This window comes from Gymnogyps californianus, chromosome 12, assembly GCF_018139145.2.
Source record: "Gymnogyps californianus isolate 813 chromosome 12, ASM1813914v2, whole genome shotgun sequence".
In the NCBI taxonomy this organism is placed as follows: domain Eukaryota; kingdom Metazoa; phylum Chordata; class Aves; order Accipitriformes; family Cathartidae; genus Gymnogyps; species Gymnogyps californianus.
Genome location: NC_059482.1, coordinates 7,240,712 through 7,255,081, shown reverse-complemented (window position 1 = coordinate 7,255,081; position 14,370 = coordinate 7,240,712). Strand labels below are relative to the sequence as shown.

General features: G+C 41.0%; 1 protein-coding gene and 1 long non-coding RNA gene across 2 annotated transcripts in view; one reads left to right on the top strand and one right to left on the bottom strand.

The window, feature by feature from the left end:
• Positions 1–12,392, bottom strand: part of LOC127021234 (uncharacterized) — a 36,170-nt gene extending 23,778 nt beyond the window's left edge. The window contains exon 1 of the long non-coding RNA XR_007767181.1: positions 12,319–12,392. This is a non-coding gene — a long non-coding RNA (uncharacterized LOC127021234). The remainder of the gene's footprint in view (positions 1–12,318) is intronic.
• Positions 3,226–9,044, top strand: CLEC3A (C-type lectin domain family 3 member A). The gene is made up of 3 exons (XM_050904209.1): positions 3,226–3,340; positions 5,424–5,504; positions 8,653–9,044. The coding sequence occupies exons 1-3, from the start codon at positions 3,226–3,228 to the stop codon at positions 9,042–9,044; spliced, it is 588 nt and encodes a 195-aa protein (XP_050760166.1).
• Positions 12,393–14,370: the final 1,978 nt, after the last annotated feature.

Sequence of the window (14,370 nt, the reverse complement as noted above, 5' to 3'; positions counted from 1 at the left end):
CATATAAAGGTAGAACTGTCTCCAAGGGGAATAGACTTTTTACCTTGAAAAGCCTCTGTGGAGAAACTGAAATAAACCTTTTACCAAAGGATGCTTATGCTCTGAATGGTTCAATTGTCTGAAAGTTGACAGGAGCCAAAAACCCAGGTGCCTGCGCAGTACAGCAGCTATGGCTTTTACAAGATGTTTCGTATCAAACAAAGCACTTCAAGAGTGCTTTGAAGTGAACTAAGCACTGCAAGAGAAACCACGATTTTTTCTATATGCAGAAGTTCTACTATACTGGTGTAAATAAAAAAGCGCAATCCCACCCTAGTCTGGATGCAGCTATAAAGGTATGAGGCTATTTATATTTGTATAGCACATTCTCATATAGAAAGAGGAATTATTTGTCCCAGGAAAAATTACTTTATACATATATAACTGTGTTCACTTTCTGGGATGTATTATATTACTATAACTATGCTAGTAAAAGAAAAAATACAACTCTAAATGACATTGTAACGCTGGTTTCAAGACCGTACACAGACCAGGTACTCATTCAGTGAGGCTCTAGGCCTCCTATGTGGTTCCATTTTCTGCTTCCTCACAGTAGCACTGGGAGTTTACGTCTTCTCAGCAACATATTTTGACTTTTCTCTGACTCTTCTGCCCACACACTGTATACAAGAAGTTAAACTTGCTTCCTCAGTTGCTATAGATTAGTTATAAGCATGACACCTATTTCTCAGGTACTCTAGACAAGTTCTGGACAAACAAGCCCCTATACCCTTGTGGTCTCTCACAGCAGCTGCAAGGACAGCTTTGTGATTCAGGTTTTAGGAGTGAAGTCCAGCTGAGCTACCTGCAGACTGGTAAAATGGTCAAAGAGACTACCGCATGAGGGAGATGAATCTTTCAAAACAGAGTTTCAGTCTGTTTTTAAAAGGACATAACATGGCATACTCTAAAAAGCACAAGTTTTTACTCAGGCTCTTGGCCAAGAACTCTCAGAATACCAAATCTGTGTTTTCTTTATACCTCCATTTCTAGTGAGTTGTGTGCTTGCCTCAGTAGAGTACAAATCTTTTTCTGTCAGACTCATTTCACAGAAAGAAAAGAAAGCCTGTGTTAGAAAACTCAAGTTCCTAGGAGCAGGAACAAATACATTTTGGTACTGAGTCCTTAAACACACACACTAAAATGCTTGCTGACCCCAGCTACTGGTCCTGCCTCTCTCAAAGCCTGTGGGACAGCTAAGCTCCACGTGAAACAGCTCCAGGGGTTTACAGCTCCCTTATCAAGGTAACCCAAAATTAGCACTAGTTCAATATGTCAGGCTACAAGCTGCAATGGTTCAGGATCAGCTTCACATGCAATTCTACAACCTCTGAGAAGGCACCAAGTGAAAAACTAACTGGAGGTAGTTATTGATTCAGCTGTCTGCCCTTAATTAACTTATATTGATGCCCCAATATCACTGGGATAAAATATGGATCAACCCTGAACTTTGGGTTAGTTCTACATGACCGATTAAATCTTGAACTAGACCCTTGCAAAGCTCCTTTTTTTCCCCCTCTCTGACAGCTCACATTTCAGTTTCTGGTGTGCTAGTTGGAATGACAGCCCTTCCCACATTTAACTGTGTACTGAAATGTGCAGCTGTGTGAGTGATTTGTGAGACAGTTCTGGGTGGGTGGGACCCTGCAATAGCCATCTCTGGTGTGCTGTGCTCCATAACAACACTGAGGACTTACCATTGGTGATCCAGAGGTTCCCCTGCACAAAGTGACATACTTCAATATTTTGAAGCAGGACCACTGAAACTAAGTTTTATCATACCAGGATGCATTTATGAAAAGTTTATTAACTAATGATTAATAGATGCTTACTGGTTATAGATTATCAGAATACAGCTAATTGTTTAAAGGTATCCAAACAGATGGTGTAGGTGTGTTTTACATTAAGTACTGAAGTGCTTTTAGACTGCATGTGGGGGTTAGAAAAAGCCAGTATGCATTCATGTAGTATAACAGCTTGTCCCTAAATCTCAGCTTTCCTTTAATAAAGTAATAAGTCTCTTGCTGTTACAGTACTGAAAAAATCTGGCAACATGAGCATAATGTAACCAGGGTAGAGATGGCAAAGATGTCTGGAACAACAGCTCTGAAGGGAATGAACTACGCCTGCCAGCACCCCATCACCCAACAATGACTTTGGTGTCAATGTTTTAAAGAAACCCTCTCTTACGGGGCGCGGGGACAGGGAGAAAGAGAGAAAGAGAAAAGAGTGTGATGGATGGGCACATTATTGTGACAATTTGTCCACCTAAATCAGTGAGAGGTTCTACTACTTATAGCAATCCCAATTAAAAGGCAGCCCCACAAAACTCAACAGAGCCCAAGGGCAAATGAAAGAGATCCAAACGCAGAGAGCTCTCCAGAGTCCAGAGAGACACTGTCTTGCTTCAAGCATCTTGTGCTTTACTCTTCCTCTGACCATATAGTCAGGACTTGGGAACTTTTGGAAGAGTATCGCTATCTTTTGTTCCCCTGACTAGACCCTGCTGATAGCACACACTGTTCTTAATCAGAAATGCAGTCATATCTATTAGGCTTTTATTAACTCTTCATAAAATAATAAATGCACTCCTTACATAATGTGATCTTAATGTATATATACTCTGTGTGTGTGTATGTGTAGCTTCAGTGTTTGCATTTACTCAGAGGGCAACATTCTTTTTTTGTTTCAGTGTAAATAAGATCATGACCATTGTCATGACTTAACCAGCTTGCGACACAGCCATGCTGGGTGAGCCTGTTACATTTGTGGAAATATTTTGGCTACCCCTCCTTGAGGCTAGCATTGCACAAGGTGTTTTTGAGCATTCATCTGCTTTTCCATACATTTTGGCTTCAAAGTTAAAACAGGAGATATGGCGCTTATTAGTGGCAATCAGTGCACTGTTTAGTGCTGGTATGGCCTCTGTAAAAGCAACTTGTCCCAGCTGAACTCAAAATGGAAACAGGAATTTCAGATGAGATGAGAGAACAAAGAGGTACCTTATGCTACAGCGAGCTTAAGTATTAAACACATTTCGTAAGCAAGGAATACAGCCAACCCTATCACTGCACTTTTATAAAACTGACCTCAGTCAGTCCCTGCCGAGATGTGTCTATGTGACTTGCTCTCATAGCTGCTAAAGAGAATCTCTTGAAGCTTCTTGTTAAGCTCTTTTAAAGAGACATGGCACAAGCCGGACTTATGATTTTTCTACTCATAAGCATACTACTGCTGGATCAGACCATCAGCCAGGCTTCCAAATTCAAAGCCAGGAAGCACAGCAAACGTAGAGTGAAAGGTACTGGGTTTTAACTGGGAGGAGGGATAGAAGCTTATAGACTATGCAAGTTTACTATGTACTTAAATAACATTGCATGAACCAGCAACTAACATTATACAAATGCTTATTAACAAAGGACATTTGAGTCTGTATTATATCTGTCTTTAAAATATTTTTGTGAGTTAGCAAAGCCAAGAATAAGGTGCCAGAATGAGTTACGGAAATAGAGCTGTATAACAGTTGTAAATATATTGCCCTGTTATGCCTATTCATCTCTGTCAACATTATTCAGGACTCACAGGTACAGCTGAGAGAGGACTCTGGCTGATCATTCTCAGTTACGTAGTTATATTGACTAAGATCATGGAAATTCAGGTACATATGGTGGAAAAGAGCAGAATAAAATATTCAGTCTCCAAGGGTTATTGTTCAGATTTTTGCACCATTTCTTAATTTTAACAGAAGGTCTGTCTAATATTTGTGGAATATTACTTTACCTGTGTGAAAAGTACTGTGAAATGGCAAGTCAAACTAATGAAAAAGAATTAGCAGAAAAAGATATAGCATAAATTCCCAGAGCAAAGCTTACAGAGCAAACAAAACGGCTGAATGTTGTTTGGAAATGTCTGTGTATTTAATTTAAAGACTTATTTCTAATAAAAGAGGGTCTGATGGAGGTTACACTAATGGCAAATATTTAAACTCCTAGTCAATGAAAAAACTACAGCTTTGATGAAGCCATTGTACAACATGATTACACTGCTCTGGAGCTATACAGTTATATATACTTCCTTCTCCTTTGGAATCTCTATGGTTTTAAGCTTGGTGTCCTAAGGACAGGCTGCTAATACATCTGTTTTGCCAGCACATTTGTCTGTCAACCTTCCACTAGTAACTTTTCAACTTGAAACAATTTGGCAGAAGAATGTAGTTCCTGAGGATAAGTTTCCCAATATTTTAGGGGGGGGAAATCTGCATTAGTGTCCCACTATGAAGGGGTTGCACCAGGAGCTTGTTCTGTTTTTTGCCTCTTTTGAAGCAGAGGAACATGGAGGGGCTCTTGTAAACTGGGACTTGCAGGGAGTAGCATGGATTGGGGAACTGGGAGTCATGAAGGACAGCTGGGGTTATCCCCACAGGCAGTAGGGAACATGAAGAGACAAGCTTTCTGGGGTGCAGCTGGAGGATTAGGTGATGTAACACAGATCTGTAGGAACTGTGGTTTTGTTAGTTCTGCTATGTGTGCAAGAGCTTATTTATTCCTCGTGTTCTTTACTGTGGCTTCTGGAAGGTCTGGTTACTGCTGCAATCAAATTGTCGTCTTGTGCAATGGAAACATGCCTGCTAGTTGTTTGATGGTGGTAGAATATTATAATGATTAAGAAAAAAAGAATAGAAAACAGGACATGAAAATGGAGTTAAACGCAAATTAGCTTATTTTCTTGTCCCACCATCTTCTTGGTGCTTTTGTAAGTGCTACAAAATGGTGATTCAGCCTAAATTTGTGTGACTCAAGTCACCAGGCCCTCTGTACTGGCAGAGAAAAGAAAGCTCCTCCTGGGGAGGGGAAATTGCAGCTCAGCAAGCTTGTCTGCATACATTCAGACTGTGAAGTTGGATTATATTAGTTGTTCCTCACTGTGTTAAAACAAGAGTTGCGTGAAACTTTCATGCTTACAGAATAACATTTCTTTGAATAAACACAACTTGTGTCCTGCTATTATTTGTGTGTCATATATATACACCATAGTGTATAGGTTCAAAAGTAAACAGGCAAATTTTGCTGTAAATTAGATACTGGCATGCTAAATAATGATTAACTGCAACAATGCATGGTTTTCAAACAGTTACTAGGATACAGTCCAACTGAAAATGAGATTTAAACTATGAGGCTGAAAGGTAAAGGTGGGTTCTTCCTGTTTTTATATAGGAACCCTACAGGAACCCTTTCATTAAGGAAAAATCTTTAAAAGAAATCAAAACATATCTCAACGATGCAGAAACCCATGATATTTTGAAACAGCTTTTAACATATAATTTTGTGAATTTTCTTTTTTTTCTGTGCATATCTATTAATTTCTCTATATTTCTTTTACTTAAGAAAAAGATGACCTAAAGACCCAGATTGACAAATTGTGGCGAGAAGTGAATGCTCTGAAAGAAATGCAAGCACTTCAGACAGGTAAAGCAGCTTACACTGGTCAATGGTTTCCAAAAGTTATCACTGCCTTTCCTCTCTCCTTCACTCCCATCCTTCTCTTTAATGGGGATTTGTGACTGAGAAATACAACTCCTTAAGAGCATAGTATGCCATAGCTGTAATGGTAAGACAAATGTTGAAGGAAGCATTCAAGTAAAATCAAGTCTGAACTAAAGGTGTACAAGTGACCATTCTTCACTAAGAGCAAGAATTAATCTGGAGCAAGAACTACTTTTGTCTTTGCTATGCACAACCCCAAGCTGTGAGTTTAGGTATAATCAGACAAAGGCAACACAATGAGGGTTGCTGGGTTTGAGAGTTTAGATGGTCAATGAGTTAGGTCCCCAGCTTTGATATGAACATGGGCTAACAAGGCAAAAATATTCACAGAAAAGGCTGAGAATACCCCCGAAAGGAAGCTAAAAGGACTGAGCCTTTTTAAAAGTGTGCAGTTCGCAACATTCAAATGTGAATGTTGCCATAAAACTTCAAAGTAATACCCACTGTGAGTTCAGAAATACCCTGTATTGATGTGCAGAGTCCTTTAAGTATTTAAATAGCCAGATGGAAATTTCCAAACAAAATAAGAAGGGTAAATACACATGCACCTACTAGACAGTTGTGCTTTTTCACAGTGTTGACACAAAACTTGGCATTTAAACATGTACAAGAGGACACTACAGAGGAAATGACATCATTCATATGAAACAGAACATATTTTCCTTAGGGATGGTAATATTTGGGTTGTCCTGTTTTACATCTTGGGTTACATAGAGCTTTTTGAACTTTACAAAATATTTTTATTTTAAATTTCTTATAAGAAGACTTTAGAAGTTTCTTAAAAGAGGGAGCCTGTGCTAGACAAGTAACTCTTGTTTGAAAGTAATTCTTGTGTTGCTTCCAGAAGGAGCTTGAGAGTAAGCATGCAGTGGCTTAGAAATGAAACCAGAGCCAGGAGATTTTCTATCCTCAAAACTTATTTTGAGCTATATTCTAAACTCAGAACCCACACTGTTCAGCTGGATTCCAAATTTAGCAAAGAGAGATCTATCACCCCTCTAGCTCTGACTGCTTTTATTAATGGCATTATGATACTTGAAAAAGGAGCTGCTTTCTTAGCTTATGGACATTTCCGAGACACACATTACAATCTGATTTCTTCTTTTGCTTGAATTTCCTAGGTCTCCTTTCTACATACTGTGAAATGTTGCCACACGCCATTTAGCAGCACATACTTTCTTGCTAAAGAGGGCCAGTCTCCATCATTACTGCAGTATTGTTGAAGTAGATAAGGTCTCTCTGATCTTTCCCATGAATATAAATTTGTTAAAGAATTCAACATTTAGCAAATACGTTCATTACTTTTCTTTGGCCATTAGCAGTTGGAAAGGTCAAAATTTGAAGGATAAGCCCTAATATAAAATGATGATCCTGAAAATGCAGCTAAGGAATGCAATGAACACTACAACTGGAAATACTAAAAAACTGGGACATACAGGATATGGACCAAAGTGGATTTGCATGTTCTGTTGATTAGATACATAATTACTTTTTTTACAAGAACAGATGACAGGAATTAGAAAGAGATTATAGAAAACATCAGGACAGAAGATGTTCGTATTGTTTCATGACATATTTCTCATATAAGTACAAGATGAGTTTGAGCAATAAACTGAATAATCTCAAAGTAGTCATATGCAGGATTCTAAAAATAATTGTTACAGGAGTTTATTCAAGGCCTTTGCTACCTTCCTCAGCTCAGAAGGAACACTCCTTTGAGGAGGGTTCTCTTCTTGTAAGTATTTTTCTTGGGAGAATCAGTTTTTCACATATCTGTATTAGGAGAGCTGGAAAGCAAAGTTCAAGGATTCACTTCTGCAAGCCTGCCCACACAGACCTTGGGCTGGAAGAACTCTGACAGCGGTTCTGCAAGGCAATTCCAGTTACAGAGCATATGCCAAAATAACGTTCTAGTACATTTGGACTTTACACCAAGACTTCCCTGATATGTTCCAGTAGAACTAAAAGCAAACAGATTTATAAATGCAAATGTTTAGATTATTTGGTTCAGATTGTCATGCAAGCTCAGAAATAAGTGTACACATTTTAAAAGTGTTTATAAATTTAAGTCACTTTACCTCATTTGAATTTAGAGTTTGAAGGGATAGACTTTGCTGGAAAGACCAGAAATCAAGAGCTAAAGTGGCAAACGTGTACTCTTCCGCAGGTGGAAATATATTTTTATCAATCATCCAGACAGAAATTTGCATTATGAATTTCAAATCAATATTTTTCTGGTGAGCAGGACACATTTAAAATAGCACTTTTCTGTCCTGCCTTTGTTTGCTAGGAACTAGGCTTAGTTAATGCATAAAACTTTACTTTTCTTTGGCACCTAAATGTCATAAATATGAGAAGACCTTTAGATCTGTCTCTCTACTATAAAGCCAAGTATAGAGTTCCTGATGACCAGCTCACATCTGCCAACAATACAAACATCCATACTTCATCCATTCCATCAGTTTTGAGACTGATGAAATAAGGTAAAAATGTGTGAAAGCAGGACTATTTGCTAAAAGAAGACTGAAGATACACTGACAACAGGCCTGGGTTATATTTCAGCATTCTGAAACAGCAAAATAAAAAAATCCTTGAGAGAATTACATTGCTTGAGGGAATCTGGGGCTCAAGATCATGCCTGAGGTTTATCAGCATAAACACAGGAAAGATTCTCCAAAGCACTTTATGGTGTTAAGATCACAGCTATGTCTGTCCTTCCTCTTAAGTGCCTCTTCTCTGGAGCAGCTATAAGAACATGCTCTGCTTTTGGCCATCCCTTGTAGTCCAAGGTGCTTTACAAAGTGCCTGTGAGCAGTCTGTTCAGACTTCCCAAAGGCACGCTAAAATGCTGGCTGCATACAAGGTCCTACACGAACAGGAGGAATAGCAGGGAAGTCTGATCTTACTGGTACTTTCAGGCCCACTCTGTGGAGGCAAGAGCCTTTCACCTGCTGAGGGACTTGTCTGCTTAATTCCCTACATACCTTTAGAAAATTATCATTTTAGGAAACATTATTCAAAGCTATAGCCCAAGTTTTTACTGAACATGCAAACCAATATCTATTCACAGTCTGTCTTCGTGGGACAAAGGCCTATAAGAAGTGCTACCTCATATCAGAAGGCACCAAACATTTTCATGAAGCCAATGAAGACTGCATAGCCAAGGGAGGGACCTTGGCTATCCCAAGGAATAACGATGAAACAAACGCTCTTCGAGATTATGGCAAGAAAAGTATGCCTAGAGTGTCTGAGTTTTGGTTGGGTGTCAATGACATGATAAATGAAGGGAAATTTGTTGATGTCAATGGCATGGCTTTACAGTACTTCAACTGGGATCGCGCCCAACCAAATGGGGGGAAGCACGAAAACTGTGTCTTTTTTTCTCAGTCATCACAAGGCAAGTGGGTGGATGAAGTCTGTCGTACTGCCAAAAGATATATTTGTGAATTTCTGATCCCATAATTACATATACAAATGACCATGTTTTGGGTTATTAACATGCAGTTTTGCTTGTTAGTAACTGCTCCCACTTAGACAGTGGCAAGTTAAAAATACCCGTCTCCTGCATTGTACTCACTCTTTCCTGAAACAGAAGTTCTCTCCATTAATTTATTTTCTATTCAGATGCTAAAAATGTTATGTTTAGCGAGTGCTCTCATTACGTACAGGAACATATATTATGTTTTGACCTACATTGTATCATATTTTGGCATATTATTTCAGCCTGATGTTCAGGTTGCTGGAATTCACCTCCTATTTCTGTACTTTGTATCTCCACAGTAGGGCAGTATTTACTTGAACTCAGAACTCTAGTGAGTTTATTGAAAGTTTACAAAAGATTGCTGTATGATGACATGTGCCAATATGAGGTGTAGGGATCCTTTCAGTTCCAGTGCTTAAGAGGGACTTGGGATTATGTGAGCTCCTGTGAAAAATGGCTGTCATCCTTATAGTTTAACAGGACAGATCTGTGACCAAGAGTTTTATCTATGGGTTGAGAAAGCCAAATGAAACAGAAAAATCTGATGTTAATTTTTAAACTACATGGAATTAAAAGTGATACACTACTAGAAAATGGGGGAAGTAGCTGTTCTAAAATATCAGTTAGTCTAAACGTGTTTGCTTCTAAATGTCTCAATTATGGTTAAATATTAGATGTCATTTGGAACATTCCCATGGAAAAACCAACCTGGGACTAGATCATACCTCTACTGCGTAATGCCTTAAGATGTGCAAAAGCCTTCTCTCCTGCAGGATCAGAAAGAAGCTTTATAATTCAGAGAGTAACACTACCTGAAAGCACAAGTAGAGAGGAAGGATCCCCTTTCTGGGCACATCATCACTGCTCATTCACCTCTCCCCACGTGGCAGGCACCATGCCCGATTGGCACAAAAGAGTGGGGCCAAACCGTGGCTCATTCGGCCACACGCAAATTTTCCCAATTTAACACCTGACATTTGAAAATAAAGTAAAAAGCGCTGCTTGTTTTTTGCTGTTCTTAACCTCACAATAGAGATTTGCCTTCATGTTATAAATAGCAGTTTCTCTCTTGTGTAAAGGAATTTCATTTAAATATTTAAATATATTGCTGCTTGGAGGTTAAATTCCTACTTTTTATCTTTTAGTTGCGCAAGATATTCTTAAATTATGCAATAAATTTGCGATTACTGGTATTTAATTGTAGTAGTATTTCTGACAGCTTATGCATCCATGTGAAGGCCATTCTTTCCTAGGACTTTTCTTGAGGATTCAAAAGGGGTACTGTCTTTGGGCACATTATATTATACTTTTTTTTTTTTTTACACTAGTGTACCTACATGCAACAGGACAAAATTTGGATCCCTGCTTGCCTAAGTGCTGCATGAGATGCAACTGTTCAATGCACCACTGTAATGTGTTGTAATTAATTTCATTTTCCAACACTTAATGTATTTGTAAAATAGGCCTGATTCTGAATTCCCTCACTTAGATCCTGAGTTAAAATAAAGGAGCAAAGAGTCCCCAAATATCTCCAATTTTCTTTCAAAATCTACCAACCTTTGCTAAGGTTGGGATCAATATTCCTTTTACCTACATTTTAACATGATTAAAAGTCCGCAGTAATTTTGTATGGCTTCTTTACCTCTGGCTTGTCTGAAATAGGTCAGTATCTCAGCATATTCCTACAGCTACAGTCAAACTGAAAATTCACCACAAATTCCAGAACTTGTTTACCTTTGAGGAGTTTATAAATTTATGTCCTATTCAATCTATTTCAGCCAATCTTCTAAAGTTGTACACAGGAATTGAAAACTTTTATAGATGTTATTGCTGGACTTTTATCAACCAGTGGATACAGATACCAGAGACAGAAATAATTATTTGTTTAGTAGTGATTTACTGCCCAAAGACAAAACCCACCATACAGAAATCAGTATCATTTTGAAGATTCCCAGCAGAATGCTTAGTTAAGAAATAACATAGGGACATACAGTAAACGGGAAAAATGATGGAGGAAAAATCAAGTGGATAGAGTTTGAGAGAAGATGGTAGGAGGATAAAAAACTCCTCCAGAAAAGCCTCTGATGGGAGCAAGACAGGCAGAAAACAAAGCAGAAGCACAGCAGGGAGACAAACTTTGTCCTGTCAAGTTAACTGCCACTCTCTTTCCTCTCAATGTCCGAATGTGCCTGTGCAAAGTGAGCTCAGAGTGAGGATGAGTATGCGCTGCCTGGTCGGCCGGCTCTGACCCGCTGCTGCACCAGTTCTTGTCCCCAGACCTTCGCTCCCTACCTTTCCTCTCTCCTGATAAACACGTGATATTGCCCATCTTTTCCATTCAAGCAGATTAGGCTCCTTTCTCTACACCAGTCTCCTGCAATTAGTTTCTGAAATCCTCTGAGATCTCCCAGTGACGTTTTTCCTTCAAATTCCGACTCTGGGTTCCTCATCTCTGCAAAAGTCACACAAAACTGTGCACTAGGGACCCCTGCTCCCCAGTAGGTGCATGTACAGCTGGCAAAAAGGGTGTAAGACCTGGAGTTTCACGTGCAGCTGGGATATTCTGCTCTGCAGATGGGTGCTGTATCATGAAGTGGGCAGTCACTTAGTGATTTCCCATTTGCACACTGGATAGTCATCACGGTTCAGTTGGGAATTGCTTGGGTGACTGGGAATTCAACAGGACGCACGATAGCAACTTTTATACACGTTACTGCAAAACCAACAACAGAAAAAGCTCCAACACTCACACCTAGTGGTGTAACAGGAGAATGCAGAGTTTACAAAGTGTGACGTGCCACTTAAATGCGATTGCTGTAACAAATCCTGCTTCTAGTTGCTTGCTAAAGGAAAAAGATCCAATGTAACATGTCCAAACATCTACTAGCATCTTTGCAAGAAAATAGAAAATAAGATTTTTTGAAAGACTTTATACTAATTTTCAAAAGTGCTTAACACTCAGCTGCTAAACCTACATTCTTTTTTTTTTTTATGATAAATATTATCAAATTTTCATTTTAGGCAGAAAAAAAAAGTTGTGGTTTTTTTTTTTTTTTTTAACTCAAACTGTTTCATGGACTCTATCTTGACAGACCAAGCAGTCATTGTGATAAAAACCTCAGGAATGGTGCCCTGAATATATGATATGACAACATAAAAAACCTAAAACCACTGCTTGCATTGCAGCATCACAACAGGTTAAATAATATGTGATTTTTCTCCCTACTTATTTCGTACTCATATTTGTCCTCCTACCTTCCATCTGATGTGTCCATGGATTTCCCTCCTCCTCTGCCTCACCCCAAGGGAGGTCTCATTCTTCCACCTTCCTGCCCTAAAGGAATGCAAAGCTGGCAGTGGGCACCTAAGTGAGCAAGTTCCCTCCCCAGCCTTTATGACTCGATAACAGAAGATGTTCACAGTCAAGTTACCATATAGGGTAGCACAGGGTTAGGTCACCATTCTCCGCTCTGTCCCTAGGCAGCTCATCTCTTATTAGAGCAAGAGGTTGTCCCTTGCAGCATTCACATCTCTCTGCTTCTGCCTTGCTATGTGTTTTAGCAGTAATTGGTTTCTATCATAAGAGGTAGTAGTTACAAGAGGTTGTCAGAAAGAGAAACTCTTTCATCCTGTTCATTCCACACAATATACATCCAGTATCATTTGGTCTGGCTTCAGCTGTGTGACATCTCACAGGATTTTCAACAAAGGCAAGCATTCGCAAGTGCTCCTGCAGAAGATGGCTGTTCAAAAGATGGTGTTGCCAGGTCCTTTTGCTTTTTCAGAAAATTCAACTGTAAATTAAAGGACTCATTCCTCCTTCAATAGCAGTGAATTTTTCCTTCCCAGTGAAGGAAACACAGAAGCAGAACTAGGTCTTAGTGGTGCTTGCTTTGGAGATGTATTCACTAGTGAAATCCTTCAGTCCATTCAGGATACAAAGGCCTGATCTGCAAACTATTGAAGGAAAAGGACTGTTTTTCAATTTACTTCAACAGACTTTGGGTCAAAACAGGAACTTGTCATTCCTCGTCTATTTTTACTGGCTATCGCTCTGGTTTCATTTCTGGAGGTGTTTAAACTACTAAATGCAGACATCAGCTCAAGAAGGAAAGGAGCAGAGAAAACCCTGATATTTTTCCTATTACTGCCCAGCCCCAAAGAGGCGTGAATCCTCAGTGGGCTAAGGTGGTGTCTCAGCAGCAAGAGATTTCGTCTTTCAGCGTAGCAGCGCCCGTGAGTGCTGGCTGCCCTAAGTACCGATGCCATCTGCTACATCACCGCTGGCCCTCGACGGTCCCTGCTTAGAAATCTCCACCGTGAGAGCGGCTCCCCTGCCTGCTCTGCTGGGACCCAGAGGGAGCTGTTGGTGGGCAAGGGGATTTTCGGGGGAAGCTGCTGCATGCTGGAGGAGCTGTTTCCACGCTGCTTTCGCGCTTCCCCCGTGCACGCAGACAGCACTCACCGCCCACCCGACGGCGGCTCCCGGGGCACAGAGCCGCACCCCGGGATCTGCCGGTCCGGCAAACTCAGAGCTCCACGATGGCCAGCACGCTACTAGCTGGGCTTTTTTTTTTTGAGATGATTTTTTTTGTCCCCCGAGGTCAGCAGTGATCAAGATGCGGCCATGCGGAAGCGCTGGGGCTGGGCGCCGGGAGAGCTCCGGCTCCCAGGCAGCTCCCCGGCCCCCGGCGGCGGCCCCGGCCGCGCGGCCTCCCGCGGCGAGGCGGCGGTCGGGGCGGCGCTGCGCGGGGCGCTGTCCCCCGCGCCCGGTGCTGAAGCTGCCCGCGGAGGAGGCGCGCAGCGTCCGGCCCTGGAGGCGAGGAGCGCTTCGCCGCCGCGGCAGCCGCTGAGCACCGCGGAGGAGAGGAGACGGCGGGTGAGCGCCCCTTCCCCTGTGACTGTCCCAGAGCGGGATCCGCAAAGCGGGGAAGGCTCCCTCTGGCTGTACGGCGGAGACTCGGTGGAGTTTCGTCCCTGGCCCCGGCTGCGAGCAGGGCTGCTACACTTAGCCCCCCAGACTACCTGCACAGTCTTTACCCTCCAGCCTCTGCTTCTGAGCGCGGGCTGCATCTCCTGCGCGGCACCCGTTGGCAAAACCAGTTTCTCACTCTTTGAAACACGTAGGATTTAGGAAATTTTCTTTAAGTTTTTGGGGTAACTTTTACCAATTTTTTGTTGAGCTGGAGTTAGTGTGCAATATCAGAGGTATTGCTCTTCTGTGAGATGTTGTTCAAGACATCTAGAAAAACAGTTGAAATGTGTTTTTGATCACAGTTTCTGTCCAGGCAAAAAGATATTTACCAT

Bases quoted from the DNA above. Each gene is read 5' to 3' on its own strand.
- CLEC3A (XM_050904209.1), top strand. From the start codon at position 3,226: ATGGCACAAGCCGGACTTATGATTTTTCTACTCATAAGCATACTACTG. The intron at 3,341-5,423 runs GTACTGGGTTTT...CTTTTACTTAAG, and splicing joins CAGCAAACGTAGAGTGAAAG to AAAAAGATGACCTAAAGACC. The intron at 5,505-8,652 runs GTAAAGCAGCTT...ATCTATTCACAG, and splicing joins AATGCAAGCACTTCAGACAG to TCTGTCTTCGTGGGACAAAG.